Genomic DNA, 27,487 nt, shown 5'->3' with positions numbered 1-27,487 from the left:
AGCCCTGCGACCATCGGGGATGAGGATACGTGCCTCCCCCTCTCTCATCTCTGGCCATGGGGATGGAGCTCCGGGAGCCTCCCCCCAGGGCCACTGGGTCCGCGTGGGGTCTGCGTCCCCCCCTACGCCGTGGCCGCGGGGGCGGTTGCGGGTCCCTCCCGAGGCCGTTGGGAAGGAGCCCCCGCGGGTGCTGCGGCCGTTGGGGGCCGGGACCCCCCGAGGGCTGCGAGGCCGCCTCGAGGGTCGCGCTCAGGGTCCTGGGGACCCCACGGCTGCAGGGAGGGGGTGTCCCCTGCGTGGGGTCACCGCTTGCGCGGGGTGATGCAGGCCGGGAAGTGGGCTCCCGAGAGGGTAGCGGTGTTCCTGGGCGGAGGCGGGGGTCACCCCTCTTGACCCCCGTCTCTGTACGGGGAGGGTTTGGGGGGTACGGGAGCAGAGGGACAGCGAGAGCGGAGGTTCCCTGAGCCCCAGCTCTTTTGTAGTGCCGGTAGGGGGTTCTCGGCACAAGTCCCGGAGGATTAGATGTTCCCCATTGCGTTTAGCGAGTCCCTGTGAGTTTGGGGCGGGTCAGACCCCGAGAGCGGAGCCCCTCCGGGCATCACCCCTGGGGCCGGGCCGTGTGCCGGCGGCCGGGAGCCGCAGGACGAGCCGCTCTCCTTCAAGTCCTTTGAGTCCCCGTTGGCCAGCGGGGCCGATCTGGAGGTGACCCCACCGGTGACAACGTGGCCGGGTGTCCCACGAGGGCTGGGGTGGCCGGCGGGGCAAGCACTCCTGCCGTGCGCTCCTCCGCCCGATGTGTACACGGGGAAGGTCACAGGTTCAGGTCTGGTCTGCGAGACTTGGCTCCCCTCCATCTCCCGGCAGCCTTCCTTTTGCCTTTCCTTTTTCCTCCCTTTCTGGGAAGGCCCTTTCCCTTGGAGGAGGCGTTAGGCACTCATTTTCCAAAGTGTGCACCGAAGAGCCCCATGGGCTTTTTCTCCCTCCTCCGGAATATCCAAGGATGCCGGTGTTAGGGCTGGCTTTTGGGCTATATCGTGTGCAGGCAGTTCCTTGCCTGGACATCCTCAGGAAAACCTGTTTCCATGCTTTGTGCGATGACTCCAGCATCAGATTATGCCGCACATTTCTAGCTCTTTGTTGGCGGTACGCGACCGCACATGCATGGCACTCAGAAAATCCAGGCAGCTGATTTTATTGATTAGCTCTCGACCAAAAATAATTTATATTTTATTATTTTGAAGCCATTTCAGTCGTAAAACACAAATCCTTGCCCTTTTACTCCCTCCTTCATCCAATGAGGTTTTCTCCTCTCCTGTGAGGTGGAGAAGGGAGATGTGTGCAGCACCAGGAGCGCAGCATATCTGTGGTGGAAAAGGACGAGGATTTAATGTTTCACCTGGACTGGCCTGGCATGCAGGGCAAGGGCTGCCTCTGGTTAGAGCTACTGGAGGAAATTAATAATCAAGCAAGTTGGAATGACCTGTAATTGAGTATGGCCAGAGCACGGGGAGAGGATTTTATTCCTTTCTCCGAGCCAGGCACTCGGACTTGGTCTGTGTGTTTGGTGAGGCACTCTTAGGCGGCTCATTAGCCTCGGGGGTGTGTGCGTGTGGATGTGTCTCTTACCATACTTGTTATCTCTCTGCATGCTAAAAGTGATGTGATTTTTTTGGGGGGACCCGTCTCTCTGTCTGGAGCCCGGTGCTGGGTGGTAGCCCCAAATAATCCATCCCTTGCCTCCATTGCAAAGTCCCCTCACACTTCCTTACACGTGGCTTATGTCAGTAGTGACGGCATCCTCTGCCTCAAAAGCTTTTTCCCTGTAAATTGAGCTGAAAAGGTACATCTCTGGGAAGAAAGGGCTCACAAAGGCGGTTCAGGTGCTCTCACATGGTGTTGGATCTACCCAACAGCTTGTGTGTGTGTGTGTGTCTTTATTTTGAATCAACAAGAAGGACAGACCAGAGTTCACTCTGTCTGCTTTATTCTCTTGGAGAACGGGGCTGCCTTGAATCAAAAATTGCCTCCAGGTTATATTTACAGTGTATTCTTAATTGTGATTGCATAAATTAAAGAAAACTGGGAGCTGCCTAGTCTTTCTAGTGCTTCCACATGGGCATCGTTCCCCAGACAAAGTCGATGTCTGTGTGTTGTAGGCCACGACAGGTGGGACCCACATCTGGGATCCCACTTCTGGGCTCAGCTGATAGTGGTTGAGGACCAAGGTCACATGTCGTGCCTGATTTAATTGGCATTTCCAGGATGTAGGGATCTTTCTCTGCATGCTTGTGGTGGGAAGAGGAAGAGTCTTGAGCTCGACCTCGGCTGGGCTGGAAGTGGGGCTGCACCTCAGCACTGTCCTACCACGCCCCGCCCAGCGTGGCTCTGACTGGGATTAGGGCCTGTGGGTGCTGATGCAATACTAGTCCCAGATGTAATGCAATAAGCCTCTTTGTCCCCTTTATCCAGAGCATTATGTAAATAAGATGGTATTTATGGTCCCAGGTATGTTGTTCTGGGGCTGTGTGACACGCTGTGTGCACAGCCATGCCCTTTGAGTGTTGGCTCCGTGTTCCTGGCCAGAGACAGGGACCTGCTGAGGGCAGGTAGCGAGTGGGCAGAGGAGGTGAGGCTGCAGGTGACCTTGCCAGGAGCTGGTGGCAGTTTAACTGTGCTCAGTTTGCTTGTACATGATGAAGGCAGCGAGTGGATCAGTGTGGGAGTCTATGGGGTGGTTGCCCACTGAGGTCAAGGGAGAAATCCATGGTTATCATGGCTTCCTGCAGGATATGGACTGCTGGTTCCCCAACCTTGGGGGTGGGAGAGTCATGAGTCTGTTCCCAAATCTGTGTTCCATTGCAATTGATGGTGGTTTTTGGAGATATTTTTTGGGAAGTATCAGAGACTCTAAAGCACCTGGAGATGGTCTGGGCTGTTTATAGTTCTTCTGTGACTCCTCTTCTGATGCTTCATGGGCTCTCTGGGCATGGGGAGAGCTTGTAATTTTCTCTTAGGTCTTGCCTGCTTGCTTGGGAAGACCCTTATTTGGGTGCTTGTGGCAGGGAGTGGTGGGATGAAGATCGCATGGGGGTGCTTGACTCCATCAGGGTTTGGGGTTGGGGTGGGGATGTGTTGAGGAGCCCTTGTGGGTATGAAGGACCTTTAATAAGATCAGGGATACGTAGGTGAGCTGCCTTAGAGCACGCAGCTGTCCTGGGAGCTCATTGGTGGCCATGCGTGGCTCCTGAACCAGAGCTTTGGCCACCCTGGCAGCAACCAGTCTGCTTTATGTCCCCATGCTGGGTTGGCCGGGATGAGGAAGGGATTTGCTTTGTGTTGGTAAAGGGCAGGAAAAGAGATCCCACTGGGATATGTCTTATTTTGCCATGCGGATGCACTCTCCTGCTACCGAGGGTCAGTGCCTTGAGGTATGACATGGTGTCAGAGGAAGGAGTGAGCTTGGACAATCTTACAGTAAGAAAAGAGTGAATGGCTGCCTGACCAGGAAACTTGCTCTGAGACCCCAGTTGCTCTTGTGATTGATTTTTTTCTTTAAAGGAAACCAATTCCTATCTGCATTTGGGTGAAAAATCAGTTTTTGTGACGAGCCCAAGAGGTTGTTTTGTTTTCACTGCAGCTGAGTGTCCTTCACATGCACAAAACCCACTGACGTAGCTGCTGAGCGTCAGCTCAGATGTGGTGTGAGGGGTATGAAAGAATGCAAGTGCAGTTTTTTGTGGATGAATAAGGATTATTTCAGGACAACCTTGATATTCTGCGTTGAAACATTAAATGCCCAACTTCTACAATTCATTGCCATGTTCATGGTGTAAGAAAAGGAAAGATGATGTTGTTGCTTTGTACTCTTTCCCCAAGCACAGAAAGCTTTTGTGGCATTGGATTTTTCCTCTAAGCTGTTCTTGTGCCACTCATTCTTCCAGTGGCTGGAATGATGAGATCTCTACTGTGCTCCATCACGTGTGATGGGGCTACGCTGATTTAATGATAACAAAATTGATTTTAATGAATTTGCTGAGCCCATTTGTGGTTTGGATTAGCAGAGCATTGTTGGTTCAAGTGGGTCCAAAGATTTGACTAGGAGTTTTCGTGGTGCTTCTCCAAGGGGATGAAGGGTGAATCAGGATGAGTGTGCTGTGCAGCTTTAAAGGAGTGAAAATGACTTCACTGACAGTAACCACTATGAAACCAATAGCAGAGGAAGAATCTTGCTCATCTCTGGGAGAATTGCTTCTCCTTTCCCAAAGGTTTAGTAGCCTTGTTGAAATTTCTTCTCATCCTGAGGACTTCTTGTGTATCTTGGAGGGAGTTTCACATCTAATCTGCACCTTCCCTCTCCATCCATTGCCACAAGTAATTCCAAGTGCACTAGGACTCCCCAAATAAACCCAGCCTGCTTTGATGCATGGTTTTCCTTGGGTTTTATTGTATTCCTGTGCACTGGCTAATTCACAAAATTTGGCAATTTGCAATGGGTCATTAGCACGAATTAGCAACTTTCTGATGGATATCAGAGCTCCACAAATGTGCTGTATTAATCTGGGAGATACACCTATTTGTTATCCCTCCCAGGTCAGAAAAAAAGGGATTTCTTGGCATGGTACTTGCTCTGCTTGCATTTGTCCCTGTCTGCATCTGCCTTCCCTCCTCCTTTACTTCACAGAATGGTTGTTTTTTTCCCAAAGTGTTCCCAGGCTGATGATGTGACAGGAAGAGGGATTACAGTCGCATGCACTGGCCTTGCTACAAAGGGAGCCTCAGCTTTGGGAGCCAAGGTGCCCTAATTGGTTATCGAATAAAGGGAATTAAAGGCATTAATAGGTGAAGTGGCAGCTCCTTCGGTTTTGGAGCGGTGGAGAGATGTTCATCGTCTTCTGAAGGCTGGGAAACAGCCAAGGCTGGCTGCATTGCTCTGCTCCAAAAAGGAAAGTTAAAGGAAATAAAGCCCAGAAGCTCTCCCATCCCTGGGAACAAGCAAACCAGTGTTTGCTTGTCTGTCTGTCCTCTCTGACCAGCCCTGCTGTGCCCCTCTCCTGTCAAGGCAGGGCTGTGGCTGAGAGACACTGCTCAGGTGGGATCACTCCAGTGCTCTTCCTTTGGGTGAAGAAGATGGAAAACAGATGCTGACTTAAGTGCAGAGTGGCAGCGCAGCCAGTCATTTGCTGTTCCTGCTGTACCTCTGTGGAGGGTGATCCTTGTCGGATACCTGCATCCCTGTGACTATGAGAACCCAGTTTGGGACTGGGCCCACGATGGGGCTGGGGTGCAGCAGGGAGACCAGGAGCAAGGAGAAGAGCCATGCTGCCTCTGGAGCTCTGTAAGCAAAGGGAGCAAATGGCCGGTGCAGTAGTGCCCACCCTGCTCCCAACCAACACCCTGAGCTCGGGATGCATCCCTGCTGACAGCGTTGGGTGAGCAGGGGAAAAGGGCAAGCTCCCTTTTCTGGCACTTACTCCAGTGGTTATTTATGGTCATTGGTTGTCTTTGGTCTTCTTTCTTCCCATGTCTGTGACTGATGCTTTGAGGATCTTTCCTGGTCACATCCGTCTTGCTGCTTCCTCTCACTGCTGGCCATCTTCCAGCCTGCATGTACTGCTGATGTTTGGGAACCTCTTGGGTTATTTTTATGTTCCCTCTACCCCCTTCTAGGTTGTGCAGAAGGACAGGCTGCCAGTTCAGGTACCTTTAAGCCTCTCATAAATCAGTTCACTTCTCTGTTCGGGTTAGCAAGGATGTAGCTGCACGGGTTTTAAATCCACATAGCTCTTCCACTTTCCCAGTCAAAACCAGCTCTCTTCAAGGGACGGTCATTCCCCAGCTTTATCGCTATGGGAAGCATTGCAGTGCCAGGCAGATTGGCTCAGATGTCTCATTTTGAGTGTTTAATGTTATTTTTGGCACCAGCCAGCAGTGACACAGCTGGCTGGGCTCAACAAGAACGGCCTTTTTGGTGGTACAAGAACACCAGGGCCATGTCTGGTGCTGCCGGAATGCACTGCCTTGTCTGGGGCAGACTCGCCCAAAGGGCTTATGTGTTAATCCTGGCTGGGTATTGCTCGTGGTGTTGCTTTCCTTTTGCTGCTGTGTAGCTGCCAGTGGTCTGTGTGTCAGCCTTTGGCAGCTGAACCCCGTGGCACTGCTGCTCTACTCCTGTGGCGCTGCCAGTGCCTCCCGGGCACCTGCTGGGTACCAGTGATGCTGTGACAGGGTGGCACATGAGGGTCATGGGGTGAGCCAGAGATGCAGATTTTGGGTGAAGATGGGGCTGTGTTCCTGGTTCTTGTTAAACCTTCACGTGCAGGTCTGGGTATGGCAGTTACACAGGGGTGGTGTCTCCCAGCATGCAGACACAACAGTGAGGGGTTGTTGGGCAGCCCTGATTCAGGGTAGGTCTGAGAGCTGAGCTTGCAGGAAGGAAGCTGCTCTGTCATTTTACCTACGGAATACTTCTTCTCCCACACATGTGGGTTTTTCAGTTCCTCTTTCCCTATACAGCAGAAAGTTTAGACACTGGGCACCTGTTTGCGCTTGTGGATTTGGGTAAGTTTTGGGATCTCTTAGGAAGATCTTGGCCATATTCAGCTGCCTGAGATTTTCAAGTCTGCTAGGTCATGCTTGCTGATAGATGTCTGTCCTGGCATTTTTGGATGAGCAGGCTGTGATCCAGTGCCTGAGCCTTGCTACTCCCTGCTTAGCTCTGTGGCAAAGGCTTGGGAAGGGGATGTGGCTTCCACAGGACCCTGCTGTCAGAGCTGTAACAAAGCACTGGTGTGACTCTTGCCTGCTCATGCTGTGCTTGATGCTCCTCCAGTTCTTGCCACTGTGTTGTCCTAGCACTGTGGCCTTTCCTCCAAACCTGGTTCCTGCCTGGCCAGGAGGTCAGTCATCTTTTTTCGAGGATGTTCTGTGTGTGCAGGAACACTGCAGGACTTAAGGGCACCTACAAAGAGGAGCCATATGGAGAAGTCAAGGGGCAACAGACAAAGATTTTGCTGGGAGGGGTTTCATCTCAACATAAGAAAGAAATTTTTTACAGCCATTACCTGAAACAAACCCCTTCCAGGACACAGTAAGAGTCCATGCCATTGGACAGGGTAGTAGGTAATGTAACCTGACCCCTTTTTTTCTCAAAAGATTGGAGCAGGTTACTTTCAAGGTCCGTTCCAACCTGCTTTGCTCTTTGGTTCTGTGACCTGAGTCATGTAGACATGTATGTCCAAGCTTGTGTGTAACCATGGTGCTTGCTCCGTTTCCCACCCGAGAAGTGACTCCAGCAGCGCAGTTTGGCAGAGCAGATGTTCCAGGAAGGTGCTGTTTGCCAGCCATCCTTCACAGGAACAGAATGGAGGGTTTGGTGCCTTCACTGGGTCTGTAGGTATCAGTGCGCCTCCTGCTTGACCTGAGGACCATGTGCTGGTTCTCTTGCTGATATTTTTCTTGGAATATGAAGCTCTTGGACTTCCTTGTGAGTTGGTGGAAGAACTGTGAGCTGTTTTATTCAGATCTACATACAGAAGTGGTATCTTGGAAAAAAAATGCACAAGTTAAGAGACATCAAAAATCAAATAATTGTACATCTCAAGAACTGCAGAGTCTCAAGGCATGAATAGACAAAAAATTTGGACTTTGGTGATGACTCTTGCAAAACTGATGGGAGGATTAAAGAGGTACTTGTTCCAGTTTTCCCCATTTCACGATACAAAGGAAAGCCTGAAACTCTTGGTGTTCCCCCTTGTGCGTAGCCTGTTGGGAGTCCAGGGAAGTGAGGGGTTCTCAAGAGGCTGTCTGGGTTTTTCAGTGGTGTTGAGGTTATAGAAGTGTCAATAAGAAGCAAACGCTAGCTTTTAGATATTCTGGCATTTTCTTCAAACACACAGGCACTGTGTGTTTATCTTTTGTGTTGATGGCTTTGCTGGATGTTGTCATGTGCTGCAGTTGTGTGGACTTCCGCTAGAAAAGTCATGTTTTAAGGTCATGAGTGAATGGGAGTGGGCGTGAGGTTGAATTTTGATCCCAGGAGCATCTTTTGCCTGATGATAAATGTGGAGTTGAGGTCTGACTGTGTATTTGGGAGCAGGTGGGTGTTGTGGCTGACAAGTCTCTGGAGCTTTGCTTCAGGTAGGGTGATTGCCTGCCCTGCACCAAAGTGGTCTCTGTTCACCTCTCCACTTTCCTCCATCTCCAGCCTCTACCAGTGACCTTGTATGTCCTGCTTTTGTCATGCCTGGACTGAAGTATTTCAGGCTTTTCTCAAGAATGCCAGCAAATGACTCATCGCTTGAATGCTGCCCAGTCTCAGGTTCATCTCCAGGGTCAAGGCTCAGCCTTCAGAAACTTGGGAGTCCTGGCCCAAGTTTGTTGGTGTCTCTCTCAGTGTTCTAGCTGCAGTGCATGCTGGAAGATGTAGTCATGATGGGGTGCACCTCCATATTAAAAAAAAGAAGGGTGGCTCCATTTTATTCAAATTGGGTTCAGCCTTCTCCCTCCTGGCAGCTTGCTGACGCTGTCCTGCTCAGCCCTGAGAGCCACTGAAGTTCTCTGGGCACCTTGTGTGAGTGCAGAGGCGGGAGCACAGCTCCTCCATTCAAAATCTTGCTTAATTCCACATTGAACAGCCTGTTTTGAAGCTCTGTGCCTTGGTGTGTTTTGCAACAGCTCGGACTCCCGCGGGGCGCAGGCGGTGGAGGGATCCTGCCCCCGTTGGGTGGCAGTTCTGGAGGGTGTCATGGCAAATCTCCTTTGTCTGCTACAGCTTGACTGATGTCTGGGGGAGAGTGAACCCTCCTCCCCTGCGTGATTTCTTAAGCTGAAAGCAGCAAGTGAGTGAGGAAGCTCCTTTGTGCAGATTTCTCCGTCTCCTCTTGTTTGTGCCAGCTGGCTCGCGTTCAACATTTCTCTTTTTTTCTCTCTCTTCTTTTTTTTTCTCTTCTCTCTCCCCAGCTCTAGAGAGAGGGGGCGGGGAGAAAGGGAACATCTTAAAAAGAAATCTGCAGCAAAGACATGGGAGTTACTTAACAAAAATCTAACCCAAACAAGCCCAGCTGGGGGATTACAGGCACGGCGGTAGGAGCTGGCTGGGGAGTGAGCGCAGCAGCGTGGGGAAGGCAGCGTGTCACCCCCCACCGCCCCGAGTTTCTTTAGTCGTAAAAGGAAACAAAAAGGGATCTCATGCAGAGGCAGTGGATGGGGAGAGCAGCCGGCTGGCTGCCAGTGGCTGGAGGAAGGGCCTCGGCACTGCAGACCCTAGTGCTGCTGCCTCAGCTGCAGCCTTGTGGGGAGCCCTTTGGGGGTTTGTCAAGCTGGGGGGACAGCATCCCTTCCATGCCACTGCCTTTGGCTCTTTCGGCAGGGAGCGGAGGGCTCTGCTCTCCAGGGTCGCTCCTGGCCAGAGCAACCATCTCACCAAACCTTCTGCTCCCTGCCTTGTGCCTGCTGGAGGAAATGCTGCATCCTGCAGATTTTCTCCCCCCCCCTCCCTTCCCTGTCCTCTTTGCTGCTCCTTCTTGTGGGCATTCCTGAAAGTTAATCAGGGTGAAAATTGCAGTCAGTCATGTCTGGAAGCCACCAGAGGCTTATCCTGGAGTGCTGCAGGCTGGAGCACATGGCTATGAGACAGTCTCCCTATGTGTGGGCTGGCTGCTGCCAGGAGAAGAGCTTTCTCCTACATCTTGCTGCCCTTGGGCGGTCAATCCTTCACAGCTTTGGTCTCCTGGCCTCTGGTAACCAGCAGCGAAAGCTGGAGTGGCGCGGGTTTGGCGGGTTCTGAGCATCCTGCACCGGTTTTAGCACATAAAGGCAGGGGCTGGCACAGTTTCCCTGCTGCCTTTTGGAAGTGGAGCTGTTGTGGTGAAAGAACTGTCTCTAGGTGTGTGTGCAGCCCTGAAAGTGAACTTTCAGGTTTGTCTCTGAATACGGTTTGGCTCTGTCCCAGCCCATAGATGTGGATTATAGAGGTCTCAGCACCTAATGGAGCTGAATTATTCATGTCTGGTGCTGTGTGTGTGCAGCATTCCCAAGCAGAAAGCTGTCTCCTTGTAGAATCTGCGCTCCAGGACTGCTCTTAAAACGCTTTGTTGGCAGGTCTCCAGGCCAACAAGTGAGCACATGCTTTTCATGTTGTGCGGGGATCAATCCTGCGATGGCAGGAGGTAAGGGGAAGGACACGTTTCCAGCTGAATCAATCTCCTCGCTCTGTTTTCTGAGATGCTGTGATTTGTGGCAGCGTTACTCCCCCAGCAGGGGAGTGGGAAGGATCTGGATACCACCCGGTGCTTCTCCAGCTTGGGCAAAGGAAGCAGTAGGATAGTCTCCTCTTTGGGCCATGGGGTGCAGTAGCCAGGGGCTACTCTACACCCAGAATAATGATGGTGTGTTATTTTGGCGTCCCTGCAGGTCTGGCTTGGGAGAGGGACTCTCAGAAATGCTCCTGACTGCAGAGGCTGAGCCTGCAATAGTGGAGTAGAGAAATGGGGAACTGGGATGGGAGTTTTGTGGGAAGGAAAAATCTGTGGCAAATGGTTTAGAGCCACATGCAATGGAGCATATTCAGGAGATTCCCCCAGATCATATTCCAGGGTCCCAGCCTTCAGCTCTGCTCTGGAAAGGGCTGATCCCTGCCTCAGTCCCTCTTCCTGTGGTGGCATGTCTTGAGTTCTCTGCCTCACTCTCGTCACAACGTGCCTTTGCCCTGCTCTTGCCAATCCAGCATGTTCCTGTCCGTCCTGTTTGTGGTTCCCTTATGTCTGCATTAGCAGAGCCTGGGCTCCCTTGGCACCTCCTCCGTAGGGTGAGGGCTTTTGCTCCTCTTGTTTCCTAACCCTTTGATTGTTCCTGGCTCTCTAATTGCTGGGGACCCAGCGGTCTTCTGGGCTCCTTCTTCCTTTTGTTGTGGTGGGAATTGGCAAAAGCTGCTGCTGTTTGCAGAATTTCAGATCCAAGTCCTGCTCATCTGGTCTCCTTATTCCACATGTATAAATAATACTTCTGGAGATGTGTGTGCGTGTGTAAGTGCACGTTTAGAGCAGCAAGGTGAATTCTGTGGAGATATGGCCAAGCTGGCGTTGTTCAGGTGTTGCATGGAACAGGTGATGCTACGCATGTTGCAGTACAACCCTGCAGACTGTCGTTTTCCTGTCACTGCAAGGTCAGATCCTTGTCTGCTTTTCCCTCTGACCTGAGCTTGCCGTGGCTCTTTACCTTCTCCAACTTTGGGTTGGCAACTCTTGGATTTGGAGACTGAACTTCATCCTCTGCTGTCAGCTCCTGTGGGTTGATCCTGTTCATCAGTGGTCATTAGTGGTCCACCAATTCATTTGGATTGTTCCTGGATTCCATGCCTCAGCTTAGGGCTGGGAAGGGACTGGTATCAGCCAGAAATCTGGTTCATCCAGCTCGTTACTGGCTTTGCCCACCCACACAAAGGAATCGCGGTGGATCCGTGACATGAAGAGTGTCTTGCAGGGATGAGGTGGTTGCTGCCAGCCGTTGGCCCCATCAGTGGTTGGGAGGGAGGCTCTGGAGAGGCAGATTGATGGGGTTGGACATACCAGCTTGGAACTGGGGAGCAGGTGCTGGGGCAGGAGCAGGAGGAGGAGGAGGAGGCAGCCATAGAAACACGCAGGTCAGCTTTGGGAAGCCGTTAGCGACTCCTGTGCACAAAATGATCTCCTGATTCGGCACTTTCCATGCTGCTGAAATGAGAGGTCAGTGCTTTTCATTTCCAGCTTGCACGCAAGCCCCCCAGCTCCTGGGGTTAAAAATCTCCGTAATGACCTGTCAGAGAGAGGATTATTAGCTGTACAGAGCCGAGGATGCTGTGGGGAGCAGATGGAAAATGGTCTGGCTGCAGCAGCCTGGCTGATGAAAGAATCCCTGGCATTTTTACAGTGTTTGCGTCTCTGGAAACGCACCGTGAAGCTGCTTTCCAGGCTCCTGCCTGCTGGGGTTTGAAGAAATTTGTGTGTGTGTGTGTGGTGTGGCGGGTTTTTTTTGGTTGATTTTTTTTTTTTACTTCTCATTTCTCTCTAAGTCACCTGTTTTTGAAGTGTCACTTGTTAATAGTACCAGGAGCAGGGAGGCCTGTAGCTTAGCAGGGAAGGAGAGGACAGTGGTCAAGGATTTCTTAAGGATTCTGGAGAGCAGGTGGCCTTGCTGGGCGGTGCTGGGAAGAAGCTGTTACATGTGTTAATTATGTCTCGTCAGGGTAATTGCCATTACTCGGGTGCTGTGTCAGGTTGCGCGTGGGTGTCTTTTTTGTTTCCCTCCCTGGGGGAGAGGCTGGGAAGTGAGGAGGAGATATTTTGGGCTCACCGGGGTCAGCTGCAGTGCGGGCAGGTAGGGCTGAGCCCCCTCTTCCCAGTTAAGACTGGGTACTTACACAATTGCATCTCTATTTCTTTCCCATTGGAAGCTTACCATGGCCAGAGGCAGTGGTGGTAAACACTCCAAATCTGGGTACCGTGTTGCTCTGCCTGGAGGTGTGGGATGGGAACCCTTATGCTTCCCACTGCGATTTTCCCACTGCCTTTGGTGACTGCTCTGACACATCTCAAGTGTCACAGGCACTCTGAAGCCTGGGATTTATTTCCCACCAAGGCACTTGACTTCCCTGGTGAGCAGCTCTTGTCCCTCGCAGCAAGGCTGGCTTGGAGAGGAGCCCTCCCTCTGGGTGGCATTGGCAGGAGAGGAATCAATCCTCCCTCCCAGGGGCAGCGCTCGATAATTCAGAGGGAAATGGTGAGCGGGGAAATGTGTGAGTAATGTCTTGTTGGAGCTGAGAGCCGTGACCTGCCACGGCTGCTATTGATCGAGGACCGGTGCCAGATGGCTGCTGCTGCGGGGGTGGCTGTGGAGCAGCCCCAGCCCAGGGGGTGGCAGAAAGATGCTGTGAGGGGGATTTGGGAGGTTGGGGGCTTCGCTCTGCCCAGATCTCTGCTGCCTGCAGGTGTGGCTGTCAATGATCTGCCTGCCCATGGCTCTTCATGTGTAACCCTGTTCTCTTTGGTCTCCCTTCCAGCAGCGATGCCGTCACCTGGGCAGACCCCGACCACTGGAAGCCCCCCAAGGACGTAGGTGACCCCCAGGGCATAGAGGCAGGGAAGAGCCTTGAACCGTGAGGGGCCGTTAACTCTAAGATGTCCTTGAGCAGCGGAGCTTCCGGAGGGAAAGGAATTGATGCGAACCCGGTTGAGACGTATGACAGTGGGGATGAGTGGGACATTGGTGTAGGGAATCTCATCATTGACCTGGACGCTGATTTGGAGAAGGATCAGCAGAAATTGGAAATGTCGGGCTCCAAGGAGGTGGGGCTCCCGGCACCCAACGCAGTGGCAACGCTACCAGATAACATCAAGTTTGTGAGCCCAGTGCCAGGCCCGCAAGGCAAGGAGGGCAAATCAAAGTCGAAAAGGAGCAAGACTGGCAAGGACAGTGGGAAGCCGACCCCAGGATCCTCCCTGTTCACTGGCAGCGAGGGAGCTGGTGGCAAGAAGGAGGTTCAAGGACGCTCTGGGGATGGTGCAAACTCGGGTGGTTTGGTGCCTGCCGTCACCCCGAAGAGCTCAGAGAAGTCGGCCAAGGCGTCTCGCAGTGTGGCTGGCTCCAAGAAGGAGAAGGAGGGTGGCTCATCCAAAAGCAAGAAGGAAAGGAGTGAGGGTGCAGGGGCTGCGGCAGAGAAGGAGCCCAGCGTGCTGCAGCCCCTGGCCCTGGCAGTGAGGGTGGGACAGTATGACGGAGGCCAGGGGACAGAGCCTGCTGCTGCTGAGCAGCTTGGGAGTATAGCTATTGACACGGGAGCTGCGCTCAATCCCTTGGGAGTAAAGTCAGAGCTGGAGGATGGAGAAAGTGAGTGCCGGCAGCTGAAAAAGGTGAAGTCAGAGAAGGTAAGAAAGGTGTTGGGGCATGGATGCCATTGCTGCTGCTCACGTGGTATTATTGTGACATGGCATTGTGGGTGACAAGGGGGTGGGACTGTGTGTTTTGTACTGCTGGTTTGTACACTGATGTGTGGCTGGTGCCTCCTGGTTTTGGCGTTGGTGGTTTGACCATGTGATGTGCTGGTGTCTGGACATGGCAGTGGAGTGACACTGGTCCAGCCTGGCTTCTGGGAACCATGTGTGAACAGATCACTTGCAGAGACTGTTCTCTGGGTACCATCCTGCTCTACCCTCTGAGAGTTGGTTTTCCTCCATGCTTCGGTTGTGCTGAATGGCTCCAGGCTTCCTTGGCCTCTATCATTCTGAAATCAAGGTGATGTCCTGGTGCTTTGCTGCATCTCCCAAGGGGACACAAAGAGTCTGTGCTGTGCTCTGTGTCCTGCTGGCTTCACCTTGTGTGTCAAGGCTTCCTGCAGCTCCCAAAGGAATTTATTTCTCTGCAGTTGCATCATGTGCAGAGAAGGATCCCTTAGTGCAGAGAAGGAACCATGTCAGTGGATGTGGGATCTACGTGGGCATGCGGGTGAGCACAAGGAGCAGGGCTGACAGGAGTCACTGCCTCGCTCCTGGGTCTGCCGATGGTACATGGGCTCTGTCCCACCTGTGGTGGTGATCCAGGGCTGGTGAGTGGCTGTGGATGATGTTTGATGTGTCACTCCTCTGCTAACACGTGGCAGTGATACTGAGCTGGCCAAGCTGCTCTTCCATGTCACCAGGGGCTTGAAAAGTCGTGCCAATGGCAGATGGCCAACAGGGTGAGTGGCTGCCTGTCCATCTGGGTGGTGCTGGGCTCTGGGTGGCTGCACGGCTGTGTCTGGATGTGGCCATTTTTCAGGACTCTTCTCTGGTTTCTGAGCAATCACAGTGGCTGATGTGATTTCTGGTTCGTATGGGGAAGACTTTGAGCATGTGGATGTCTATGCTTTCCTCCATGCCAGCTGCACAGGGGGTGTTGCCAGTGTGTGTGCCTGTGAAGCCATGCGTGTGTCACACATGCATCACAAGTGCGTGTGTTCGGGTCAGCTTGGCCCTATTGTCATCAGCAGGGTGTCAGGAGAGTGGCTGGGGAGTATGAGAAGCAGTGTCACCATGTTTGCTGCCTGAGGTTCCCTGGGAGGATTTCTGCTTTGGTGTGGGGATCACAATGTGGGCACTGGGATGGGTGGAGAGGGCACAGTGGCACTGGGAAGAGGTGCTGAGACCAGAGATTTGTTGGGGAGGGGATGGTCAGCCACGGGATGGCTCTGGGACAAGGGCTGCTAAATAGGTTGGTGTTTCTGCCACTTGAGAGGAAGATTCCTGGGGCAGGTGATTGAAGCCTGTAAAATTCAGGAGGGGTGTGGAGACATCTTCTTCCTTTGTCCGTTCTGGCTGTGCAACCAAAGTGAATGAAACCAGGAAGAGCAGCAGATGCTCTTTTGCATGATGGACTGGAATGCTGCTGCTAAAAGCTGTGGCTGCTGGAAGTCCATGTATGATTTGGGGCACCTGGAGGGGTGGGTTTGTGGAGGAGAAACTCATCAGGGGATGTACAGGGCAATGCATTTTGGCTTGGGAAAAGTATGAGGAGGACAGAAGCTTGGGAATTGGTTTGGGAAATACCTCAACATGCTTGGCTGTTATGTTCTGTGTAGCCATCTGTGCTGGCTGCTGTGTCAGCCAGCACTGGAGCTGGCTGGACCTTGGGTTGTACCCTGCATGGCTTTGCTCTGTTGTTACTATTAAAGATTTCTTTCTTTCACTGGTACAGCTGCAGAAACTCTTTGCAGATGGAGATACCAATGTGATGTATGGTGTTGGTGGACGAGAAACTCCACACACTTTGGTCGTGTGTGCTGGCACCTGGAAAACCCTCAGTGTCCTGGGCTCATCCCCTGTGTGGGCAGCAGGGAGAGCTCAGAGCTCCTTCCAGGGCCTAAGGGGGCTCAAGGGCAGCTGGAGAGGGACTTGGGAGAAGGAGTGCCAGGACATGGGGGAATGGCTTCCCACTTGCAGAAGACAGGGTTAGATGGGATATTGGGAAGAAACACTTTCCTGTGAGGGTGGTGAGGCCCTCGCATGGGTTCCTCCTGAGTTGTGGCTGCCCCATTCCTGGAAGTGTTCCAGGCCAGGTTGGACAGGGCTTGAAACAACCTGGTGTAGTGGCAGGTGTCCCTATCCATGGGAGGAGGTAGAAAAAGATGGGTGATAAGTAATTTCTAACCCACATGATTCTATCTTCTCCTTGCTGACACCTGGTGAGGATGGTTCTGCCATTTTACTTGTCCAGATTCAAGCATAACCCCCTTGGTGAAAGCTGAGGCTGGAGGGCTGATCCCTGTTTTGAGAAGGGATTTGATGTCTGGATCTGCAGGAACACGTGTCACTTAGGAGGAAGCATTGTCTGTGTTTCATCAGCCTCCTGGGGGCAGCTGGATGGCTTCCTTTGGGTCGGGAAAGCCATGGGCGAGGAGAAGAAAGGTGTCTGCATGGTAAGGGGTGGGAAAGCAGTTTTGTGTCTTGAGGAAGAGACTGCGGCTGGGTGGATGCCTGGGGCAGGGTGGAGGACCAGTGGGTTGCAGCAGGGAATGTGGTGTTGGGCTTGTGAGCTGCAGAGATGTTCCAGAAACTGCATGTGGGGTCCAAAGGACAAGCCAAGAGCAGAGGTGTGTGCTGGCTGTGGGAGGAAGGGCAGCTCCTGCAGGCAGTGCATCGAGAGGATTAAGGTGGCAGGTTCTTTCTGGCCTGGGGACAAACCCTGCCTGGGAAGCAAGAAACTTGCTCAGACTGAAACAGGAACAGCCACAGCGTGACTCAGCCCAACCTTTGGTCTCCATCAGCTTGTCCTTTGCTTAACCCTGTATTGCTCCTGCTTCCGTTTCAGGCAGGGAAGCTGGTCTCCATCTGTGGATGAAGGAAGGGGAGACTGTCCCTCCACTGCTGAAGCCTGGGGTGGGTGACCTCCCTGGAGGTCAGACAAAAGAGATGTGTGCTGCAGCCACCAGCCAGGAGGCTCTGTTGTACCTCCGTGGCTGGAATAACGAGCTCTTTAGCAGGGGGTATTTTTCCTTGATGAGGTGCTTCCATGCCCCAGACAGCTCTTGCCCCAGCCAGCTCACCCGACTTGCCTGTACTTCTGCTTTTGTGTTCTTCCAATATCTTGCTGTAGGATTTGGCAGCCATTGATTCCTTGTTGGGTGTAGGAAGGAGCTTTGCTTTGGATTTTGCCAGACACTTTTCCATGTCAGCTGGTGCTCCGTGGCTCTGTCCACAGGCAGGTTCACCCTTCACAGACGTGTGTCACCCATGTCTGACACAGCAGTGATGGAGCCTGTGGACGTGGCCCTTGGGCTCCATGGGATGTTTTGCCACTCTGACCCCATGGCTCTGGTTGTTCCTTCCTGGGGCGAAGCCTCTGGAGCTGAATATCCCAAATGTGCTTTCTCTTGGTGTGGATCTTGGCTGTGTCCTGGCTCGTTACGTGCTCTTCTCAAACCTGATGCCATCAGAGTGTTGGGGCACAGGCGATAACTTCTCCAGGGATGGGGCTGATCTTGATGAAGCCCACTGGTGGAAACCCTGCTGGAGACTTTCCAGGGTCTCTGGGATGGGCTGAGCACCTTGAGATTTGCCTTTGTCTGTGGTCAGTTCCTGGGCAAAAATATTTGGAGGGGCAACAGTGGGAGCTTAAAATACTTGCAGCAGGGAGAGAAAAGATCTTGTGCTGGTGTACCCATGAGCATGGTGACCAGTGGCTGGGTCAGTCCCTGGGGATAGCTGGAGCTGAGTGGAGGTTTAGTTTGCTTTGCTTTGTGAGGACTCTGGTGCTTGGGAGGGAATGGCAGCTCTCGGTGAGCAGCCGAGCTCAGCAAAATGGCCGTGCACGGAGGAGCAGCGCTGATTTTGCCCCAGCAGCAGCCGCTGTGGCGTGGCCGAGCTGGGCTCGGGGCTGGTGGCTGAGCTGGCCCCTTCCTCAGCAGCCCTGCACCCAGCACAGTGCCCACCGCGGCCCCCTGCAGCCGCTCCCAGCGCTCCGGGCCGCGCTGGCCCAGCCGGGGATGCTGAGCATTAAACAAAAGAGCCTCCCAGCTCTTGGCTGCCGCTCCGGCTTTGTTTTGATTGAGAGGTTGTTCAGCAGGAGGAGGAGGAGGAGGGAGGGGTTTTTTTTCCCCCCTTCTTTTCTGACGAGAGTCCAGATGTGATGCTGCTGCAGACAAGGGAAAGGCAAACAGAAGCCGCTGGAGACTCGGCTCTTCTGAAAAGGCTCTCAGGGTCACGGGTGCTGCGGTTTTGGGCAGCCAGGAGGGTGGATTCATCCGTGTCCCTCTGTGGGAGAGGGGGTGGAAGCCACCGGTGCATTTTTTTCTCCTGAATTTCTCCCTAGACACAGTGTGGTAATGCCCTGTGTGTGCTCAGAGCAGACATCTCTGCTGTGGGTGACCTGATAGAGAGAGGTTGTTGTAAGATGGGGGACACTGCAGTGTGTTCACACCAGAACTGGTGTGAAAATGCCCTTGTGGTTCTGTGGGAGGACAGTGTGGCAGCAGAGGGAGTGCTTGGGGTCAGGTGGCAGTGGAGACAGTGCAGTGGTGGCACCACATCAGTGGCAGCTGCAAAAAAAGAATAAAAAATATCTGTGCTCTGTCCCTGCTGCTGCTGGCTCTGGTGTCACCTTTGTGGACCTTCTTGCCCTAATCCAGGGATGCAGAACTGCGTGGTGCCTACAGCCTCAGTGGATGTGGGATGGACCCCCAGGTGCCAGATGTCCTGTAGCATTAATCCTTTACTTGGAGTGAAAGCATGGTTGCCTTTTTTTAGCTGTTTTTCTGTTGTTGGGGGAAGGGATGAAGTTTGGTTCTGCATGCATGGCAAGGATTGGGATGAGGGATTCCTGTGTGACTCCAGCTTGAAGAGGTAAGATCTTCCAGTCCCTCTGCTGGGACCAAGCCCAACAGCAGGTGGCCACAGATGCTCTTAGGAACATCTCTTGGTGTGGGTGAGAACCAGGAAGGGATGTTGGGATGTTGCTGTGGTCCCAGCCTTGTGCTTTGAAGATGTGCTTGGGATTTTGACTGGTGGTGGGGTTCCTTGTCTTGGGGCCAGAGTTTGGGAGGAGAAACTCCCAGTGGAGCTGTTTTAGTGAAAACAGTTACTGCTTTACAGCCCCTCCAAAGCTGGCTTTGAGTTGATGTTCACCCTGTGCTTCGTTTTCCTCAGGGATTTTAGGGCATGTGGGAAGCCCAGTGCTTGGGTAGGGACATGTTCATGCCCAAAACCCTGGGGAGAAGTTGCTTCCCAGCCTTTGCTCTGCAGGGCTTGTTTCTCTTCGGGGAATGGCAGCCAGCGTGACAGGGGCAGTTCAGGGAGGTGCCAGGGGCGTGCAGGCAGCTACCAGCTTCTGCCTGATTCTCCTGCCGTGGTTCTTTTTCTCCAGCCATGCTGGAATGGGCTGCCTCCAGAGCTGCTGACAGAGCTGTGTTGGGAGTCCTTGGGAATGACACCACTCGTTTCCTTATTGTTCCCGGCTCCACCGCCCAGAGCCTTCTGCTCTAGGAACAAGGCAAGAAGGGGGCACACAGCCAACATGTGTCAAGAGCTACAAAGGAGGAAATTGGCCTCGTTCACTTCAAACCATGGGGTTAGTGCTGGAGTTTTGGCTCCTGCTGAGAGGTTATTTATATGTGGGCTTTCTTTTATAACCACTGGATGTAGCAGGCTGGGAGTTCCAGCTGATCCCACCTCTAAAGGCTTACAAAGGGAAAATTGCATCTCTCCCTGGTTGCTTTCCCAGATGGCAGTGTTAGGAAGGACTAAAAAGCTGAGTTAGCTTTGATGCCTGACCCATCAGCACTGCTGTATCCCAGTGAATTGGCTGTCATGCTTAAACATGGCCCAGTCTCCACCAGAATGGACAGCATGACATGTGGCTTCCTGTCAAGGACATGGTGGTAGGAAATGGAGCAGCGCTGGGAAAGAAGAGAACCCTTCCTGCCCTGAAGTGTGAGAGTGGAATGACACCGTGGTAACGAAGGGGCTGATAGAGGGGGGACAGAGGGGGAACAGCCCCTTCCTGGCTTCCTTGGTGCCAGGGACCTGCCAATCTGTTCCCCCAGTGCTTTGAGGAGAGATTTTGGTGGGTAGGCTGGTGGGATCCTGCAGACTCATGGATCTGATTCCTCCCTTGTGAGCAATGGCAGCTGCTGGAGATGGGTCAGATTTTGAGGCTAACTGGCTCTGGTAGACTCTGTGGTGTTTTTTTGCTTTGCTTCCAGGCTGGCTGCTCATTAGCCTAATGACCCCAGTTACCCAGCACCATTTATCTGCCGAGGGAGATTTCTTTAAAGGAAGATTTTCGCCTCTGGAGCACTGTGCAACCCTGAAGGCTTCAAAACCCAGCGAGCTGCTCCTGCAGCCCTGCCGGGAAGCTGATGCAGGGGGAGTGTGCCAGGAATAACCCGCTAATGAGCAAAGCTGCTTCTCCACCCGGCAGCCAGGGAGGCCACAGGAAAGGGCAGCAGAGCACAGGCTGCCTGCATTTCCCCTCCTATGCTTTTAAAGGCTGCTTGGTTGTGGATTCTCTGCCTTTTCCCTGTTTTCTGCAGGCATGACATCTGTGCCACTGCTTTCACAGTGCTGCATTTCTCTGCTGCTGCTCTGGAGGATGCTTTGGGCTGGAGCTGTGAAATCCATCTTCCCTGTGAATTCTTACCCTGGAGTTGTGTTGGGCAAGGGGGCACTTAAATCCCCAGAACTGAAGGTGGGCAGGAGAAAAGGAAGTAGTGATTGCTGTGGACTTTCTGGGGTGGTTCTGTGTCATTTCTGCCTCATGGTGATCGATGCCTGGAGCTTGAGTGCTCAATGGGTGCAAGAGGAGCCACCCCAGGGCTCAGAGCTGTTAAGCATCAGCTGGGAGAGCAGCCCAGGGCTGGGAAGCAACTGCTGGGCTCTGTAATGATTTAATGCCACCAGCAGCCTGACAATACGTTGTATTTGGTGACAACATCTGCTCGAGATATTCCTGTCCCTGTTACTCATTCCTGCCCACGGACCAGATCAGGGAACTGATCTGATGTAAATAAATGTGCTCAGGGTTTTCTGGGGTGAGCTCAGGTTATGGGCTGGCAGGAATGGGACATGGGCAAGTGGTGATGACACCTGGGGCTGGAGATGGGGCATAGCAGTGATGGTGGCACCTGTGGTGGGGGCACAGCAGTGGTGGTAGCATCTGGGGCTGGAGATGGGGCCTTTGCTGGGGCCATGCTGTGGTGTAAAGGTTTTAGTGGCTCACTGGTCTCTCACAGGGCTCACAGTAACTTTGGCAAGCTCTGCTCAACCCAGGAAAGAATGTGGTACCTGTGCTCCCCATCCCTCCTCCTCCTGTGCCCCCAGCCTTGCCAGCTGAATGGTGCCAGCTCCATCCCCGTGTTCTGTCGACAGATATTTCCCTTTGCAGGAAGTTGCTACCACGGAGCTTTTGTACGGTGTGGTGATGTCATGTACTCACATCTGCTGACTTTTCCCCCGTCCTTAACACTGAAGTGGCTTTAGAACTTGTTAGCTAGATTCTTCAGAATACTGTCTGGCCCTCATTCACTTGGGATGTCTTGGAATGTGTTGTGATGAATAGTGTGGAGAGCATGCCTGCTCTGTAGGCCTGAGCTGGAATTCTGGTTGGGATGTGGAGGTCACCATCTTTTGGTGAGGGGATGGAATGTGATAAAGCTCAAAAGTGGATCTTGTCTAGTGCTGAGGGAAAAAGAGAACCCCCTGGGCTGCCCTCCTTTAATGCAAATGCTGGGGCCTGTGTGTGTCTCAGTTTCCCGTCCCCTGCATGGATTGGCTGCTCCTGTTAGGCTCGAGCATGGGCTTTGCTGGGCAGAGCACGAGACTGCTCTGCGTAGATAAGGTGCCATTGCAGCTACAAATCCTGTGGTTGTGGCACTGTGGGTTTGGGTTTTTTCCCAAGCCAGAAGGTAATTTCATTCTGGGAAGCTCACTCGCTCCCCCAGTTAGCCATGGAAATGCAGTGTTGTAATATTTTCCCCAGGTACTATGCAAACAAACGCCGTTCCCAGACTTCCCCCCCTCTCCACTCATCGGGGTTCAGGTACACTGCCCCCCACACTGGGAATGGCCCTCTCATCTGGTCAACAGATAGCTGTGGCATGTTCTGGAGTCAACTGCATGCCATATGGTTGGTGGTCACCATCCTAGGGTCAGCCCTCAGGAGAAGGACCCTGGAGCTGGGTCTTGATGTTCAAGCTGGACTGGAGGAGGGAGAGCTGCAACCACTTGGTGGGTTGCAGCTCTCACATCTGTGAGATGGCATCAAGTGGAGTCTTGGGGTCTGTTATCTGAAAGGGAAGGCCATCCCAAAAATCACTGGTGCCACTGGAGCTGGGATGCTCCATCGTTATTGTGGTGCAGAAGAGAGACTGCAATGTCCATGTGGTCCCACACCAGACATGGTGCATGCTGGTGCTGCCCTGCCAGCTTGGGATCCTGACCTGCCTTCCCTGGTGGGACACCAAGCCCCAGGTCTGCACTTGTGTCCCTCTGACCCACCATGGTGTAAAGAATGGATGTCCCTTTGCAGGAAGGAAACAAAGAAAGGGTTCACTTACAGAGTGGTGGTGAGGCATTGGAACAGGCTGCCTAAGGAAGTGCTGGAATCACATCCCTGGAAATGTTTGAAAAATGTGTGGATGTGGCACTTGGGGTTTGGTGGTGAGCATGGTGGCACTGGTGGGCTAGAGGTCCAGCCACTGGAGGTCTACTTCAGCCTTTATAAATCTATGAAGGCTGCAGCCAAGTTCTGGGAATCAAAAGGCTAAGAGAGGCTTGGAAGAACAGGAGAGCACTGGGTCTGGGCTCTGTGTGCTCAGAGTCCGGGGGAAATTACATAACAAGGCTGAAAGAGAAGGATGGCTGGGCACCAGGCAGCTCTTTGAGGTGGTGACAAAGTCATCATGCAGAGCTCTCCTGTGCTGGAGAAGCCTCTCGTGCCCAGGTGGGAGCACTGGATCTCTGGGGTACCTTGTACACAGAGCAAGGTTTCAGGGTTTCCAGGGCTGTTTGCTGTTCTGTGGCTTGGAGGGGAGGAAGGGAGGAAGTGACTGTGTCTATGTATCATGGACCTGGTTTGCTGACAGGAAGGTTTCTTTCTTTGCTCAGCATTAATGTTTCAAGGTGCAGGAACTCTTCGGGCATTAGTGTTTTATGGTCTCACAGGCTGGCTGTTAATGCTCTGCTTTGTGGGTAGGATGATGGAGCTGGAGGGGCTGAGTGGTGAATGGCCCTTTGAAAGAAACCAGCCTTTTGGTCAAACCCCTATGGCCACGAGCAGAGCTGCCCGGACTGGGGGAAGAGTCAAAGCCCCTTGGTAGTGGGTAGAGCCAGGTGGTTTAGCACTTAGGCTGGGTCTGAATCTTGCATACAAAAAGCCAAGGTTGCATGTGAAACCATGCCCAAATGTGACCACATATGCCATTGCTCTGCCAGATCACTGCCTGGCTTGTGGAAGAGCCATGTCCCAGGAAAAGGCCCTGCTTTACAGGGGCTCACAGCCTGTGCTCCCCCCCTGCTGCTTCCTCCAGACCAAGAAAACAGGAGCTGTTGGTGTTCCCTGTTACAGATCCCTCAATGGTAGATCGGACGAGCGTGTGTCCTGTCCTTGTGGTCTCTCAGTAGGATCAGTGTCTTCCTGTTCCCCCAGGAACCATTAGGAGGTTCATGGCATTAAAAAATGGAAGTGTTGGGGTTTTCAGACTGTGAAGTCATCAATAATGACTTGGTTGTGGCAGGAGCAGTTCCCTGTGTAGGGCCCTGCAAAGGAGACGACACAGCAGAGAGGGCAGCAGCACATCTGGTTCTGTTTTTTCTTGTATGAGCAGAACCTGTTTTGGGGCTCCCTTGCACCACCCCTGTACAGTGCTCTCGGTGTGCTTGAGCCCCCAGACCAAATGCATCTGCCTTCCTGCGGGGAAGGAGCTCCCCTCAGCTACTCTTGGCTGGGAGGACAGGAGTTATCTTCATGGTGAGCCAATGGCCTCCAGCCTTTGGCCACAGGAACAAGAGCAACTAGACTTGCAGGTGCCAGTTGTTTCTTGGGCAAGAAACCAATGGAGGTTTCATCCTCCAGGCCACCAAAGCAGACAGATTTTTCTAGGCAAAGAGGGGATCTGGTTTGGTGCAGATCTCAAGCCATGAGCCTGTGATGAGAGGTTGCCTTCTCTTCTGAAGCCACCATCATGAACCAGAGCATGTCGAGTAGGGGTGAGAGACTGGAGTAAATTGGATGTTTTTGGGCATGGAGATGTGTTACAGTGCAGTGCTTTACTCCTTACCCACTGCTCCACTGTTGTGTGTTACCCAAAAGCCTTTGGGAATGTTCCTTCCTGGCTTTCCTGTTTCAAACATGACACTGAAGCAGCACCCAGTGAGGTGCCTCAGCAGCCTCTGTCAGCAGAGCATTCTCAGCCTCCTGGCAGTGAGTGAGGCCATTAAAACCCAGTCTCCTCTGGGAGCTGATGGTCTGATAAGGGGAGATGGAAGGAGCATTGCTTTCAATTTCCCATTGATCCTAATGAGCTGATTTGGGAGACTCTGATGGCTTGGCTGTCTTGGGGGCTGTTACCTCCAGCACTTAGAGCTGCTCTCAGGTCTGCTTTGCTTCTCAGTTCTAGGAAATGGAATAAAGAGAAAACCATTTAGGAGGATTTTAATCAGAACTTGGCAGAAGAACTTGAGGAAACCCAAGAAATCTGACAAGCGTGCTTCATGCTGAGATTGCTAGTGAATGGGAAGGGCAAAGACAGGGCCTTGGCTCAGGTGGGTTGGGTTTCTTCTGGCTTGTTTAATGGGATGCCATTAGCATTCCTGCCCTCCCTGGCTGGGAGGGGAGGGAGAAAATAAGCCTTCTTCAATATGCTGGAGACTTGTCAGCTGGAATTGAGGCTGAGTCCTCTGGGAGTAGATGATGAAAGTCATCCCAGACCTGCTGGAGATGGCCAGCATGGTTCAGGAGGAGGAGGTGGTATAATTTTTACTAATAGTGGCCTTGGAGTTGGAGAGAGTCTTGTGGTATGGTTGGATTTCTTCAAGAGGTTGATCTTGGCAGGCTGGAGAAGCGGGTCTGTGTGAACCTCATGAAGTTCAGCAAGGCCAAGTATGAGGTCCTGCCCCTGGGCTGGGGCCATCCCTAGTACAAACACAGCCTGGGTGGAGAACAGATTGAGCCAAACCCTGAGGGGAGGGTCTGGGGATACTGGTGGATGACAAATTGGATGTAACCTGGTGATGTCTGCTTGTAGCCCAGAAAGCCAACCTGGGCTGCATCCAGAGGAGTGGATCTGGCAAGTGGAGGGAGGGGGCTCTGCCCCTCTCAGGTGATACCCCACCTGCAAAGCTACCTCCAGTCTGGAGGTCCAACATCAGAAACTGCCTGAGTGAGCCCGGAGAATGTCATGAAGATGCTCTGAGAGCTGGAGCTCCTTTGCTCTGGAGCCAGGCTGGGAGGACTGGGGGTGCTCACCTGGAGAAGAGAAGGCTCCAGGGAGAGCTCAGAGCCACTTGGAGAGTGTCTAAAGGAGCTCCAGGAGAGCTGGAGAGGGACTTTTGACAAGGGCCTGGAGTGCAAGGACAAGGGGAAATGGCTTCCCACTGCCAGAGGGCAGGGTTAGTTGGGATATTGGGGAGAAATTGTTTCCTGTGAGGGTGGGAAGGCCCTGGCACAGGTTTCCTCGAGAAGATGTAGCTGCATCATCCCTGGACATGTTCCAGGCCAGGTTGGATGGGGTTCAGAGCAACCTGGGTAGTGGAAGGTGTTCCTGCCCATGACAGGGGATTGGAAAGAGATGAGTTTGAGGATCCTTTCCATCCCAAACTGGTCTGTGAGTCAGTGGAGCTGAGCTGTTGCTGGTGAGTGCTGTTGGGAGTGAGAAATGCTGCTATGAGATTCAGAGCCCTTGTGGATGATGTTTCAAACTAAGACGTGTGAGGTGTGGACAAACCTGTTGCTATGATGGGAGATTTCAGCAGCTCTCCAGATCGTCACTTAGAGCTGATGGCAAGTTTCCCATAACATCATCTTAGCCCAAGTTTCTTGGCTCAGCTATAACTCCTTTTGTAAATTGTTATTTAGGAATATTTGATTAAAAGTCCATGAAGTGGTATGAGTAGCTTGACCATTTAGGGGTAGGAGAGTTGCAAGAGCAGTTCTTGCATGTGTGTCCTGCAGCTGGGTAACCCAAACCCAGCTTTTGTTTTCTGATTCCTGGGGAGGGGAGCATGTTGTTCTGGTTTATGAGTGTGGGCCTGGCACTGCTGAACAGAAATGGCCCCAAGTTGTGTTTATTTGTAAAGGGCTCTTCAAGACTGCCTTGTACCACAGCTTTCTGTTTTATTGGTATTCCAGCATCTGGACTGTTTTCCTAAACGTGCTTTCATCTAAGGAGAGATTAAGGGAGTGAGAACTGTTCTGATAAAGCTGACAAAAATAATCTTTGCTTGAGACTAAGTACCACTCTTGGGACTTTGTCTTGTAAAACAGTTTGTAGGTGAGCACAAAGAACTGTCCTAGGAAGCCCCGAAAGCTCCAGATTGTTGTTCCTGCTGGGGGATTGGAGGACTATCCATTTTCCACAAGTGTGTGAATTTGTTACATGCTTCCTGAGGTGATCTAATAGCAGTCAGGGAAGTTTTGGGAGTTTGTGGCTGAGGTGACGGAGTCCTTAAGAGGAGAGATCTGCATGCAGTGTGTTTGGATTGATGGGAACACTGATGATGCACACATCCATTTTTCCTCACACCCCACAGTGGATTGCTCATGGATGGGTTGCCATCTCCTGTGACAAGCTGATGTAACGAGGGGGATAGCTGATGTAGCTTTAGGTGTTGAGGGTGTGATGGTGGCAGTGTGATACAGATAATCTGGGAGGTTCTGTGTGAAGACCCATCTGAAAGTAGGTTGGTGCCACATTGGAGTAGTTTGGCTCTCAGCACCTGGGAGATGCCAAGCTCAGCAGAGCAGAGTAGCCTTAATGCTGCACCCTTTGTCATTCTCCTTCTGGCAGTGTTTTTGCTAATAATCATGTGTTTGTATGCTGTGACTTTGTTTGACAACTTGTGCGGTGACAGGAAGCTGAACTTCTTCCTTGATGAGATACGTAGGTACACGTGGCATGTGTTCTCCAAACTTGTGTGGCCCTGAAGCAAAATATGGTTTGGATGCCATCTGCTTCCTAAAGGGCAGAGTTCCCAGGAGCTGCTGGAGGAAGCTTAACATGCTTCTGTGGGCTGAATGTTGCCCCATGCTTCTCCCAAAGGACCTGAGATTGGCTGCTCTGGGTCAGTTTGGTTAATTCACAATTAACAAGGCACTATTAAAAGCATATTCATAGGAGGGCTCTTCATAGGAGGACTTTTTCCTGAGACTCTTTGCTAGTGGTTTGTGTATCCCACCTGGGAATCACACCATAGCCTGTGAGCAGATGATTGAATTCATGACCCATTGAATGTCCTGAGTTGGAAGTAACCCACAAGGATCATCAAGTCCA

The 27,487-nt window shown here is 52.5% G+C and overlaps 2 protein-coding genes across 3 annotated transcripts in view; both read left to right on the top strand.

Moving 5' to 3' along the window:
* The window catches only part of TRIP4 (thyroid hormone receptor interactor 4), a 44,640-nt gene extending 31,520 nt beyond the window's left edge, over nucleotides 1-13,120 (top strand). Inside the window, exon 14 of the transcript XR_001523602.3 lies at nucleotides 13,034-13,120. The gene's annotated coding sequence lies outside the window, so the exon portion shown is untranslated. The remainder of the gene's footprint in view (nucleotides 1-13,033) is intronic.
* The window catches only part of ZNF609 (zinc finger protein 609), a 50,283-nt gene continuing 35,834 nt past the window's right edge, over nucleotides 13,039-27,487 (top strand). For both annotated transcript variants that reach the window (XM_015639199.2, XM_015639198.2), the window contains exon 1: nucleotides 13,039-13,898. In XM_015639199.2, the coding sequence (XP_015494685.1) occupies nucleotides 13,152-13,898 (747 nt within the window). In that variant the 5' untranslated portion in view covers nucleotides 13,039-13,151. The remainder of the gene's footprint in view (nucleotides 13,899-27,487) is intronic.

The sequence above is a fragment of the Parus major genome, chromosome 10 (genome assembly GCF_001522545.3).
Source record: "Parus major isolate Abel chromosome 10, Parus_major1.1, whole genome shotgun sequence".
NCBI classification, from domain to species: domain Eukaryota; kingdom Metazoa; phylum Chordata; class Aves; order Passeriformes; family Paridae; genus Parus; species Parus major.
This window is presented reverse-complemented; position numbering and strand designations above follow the sequence as displayed.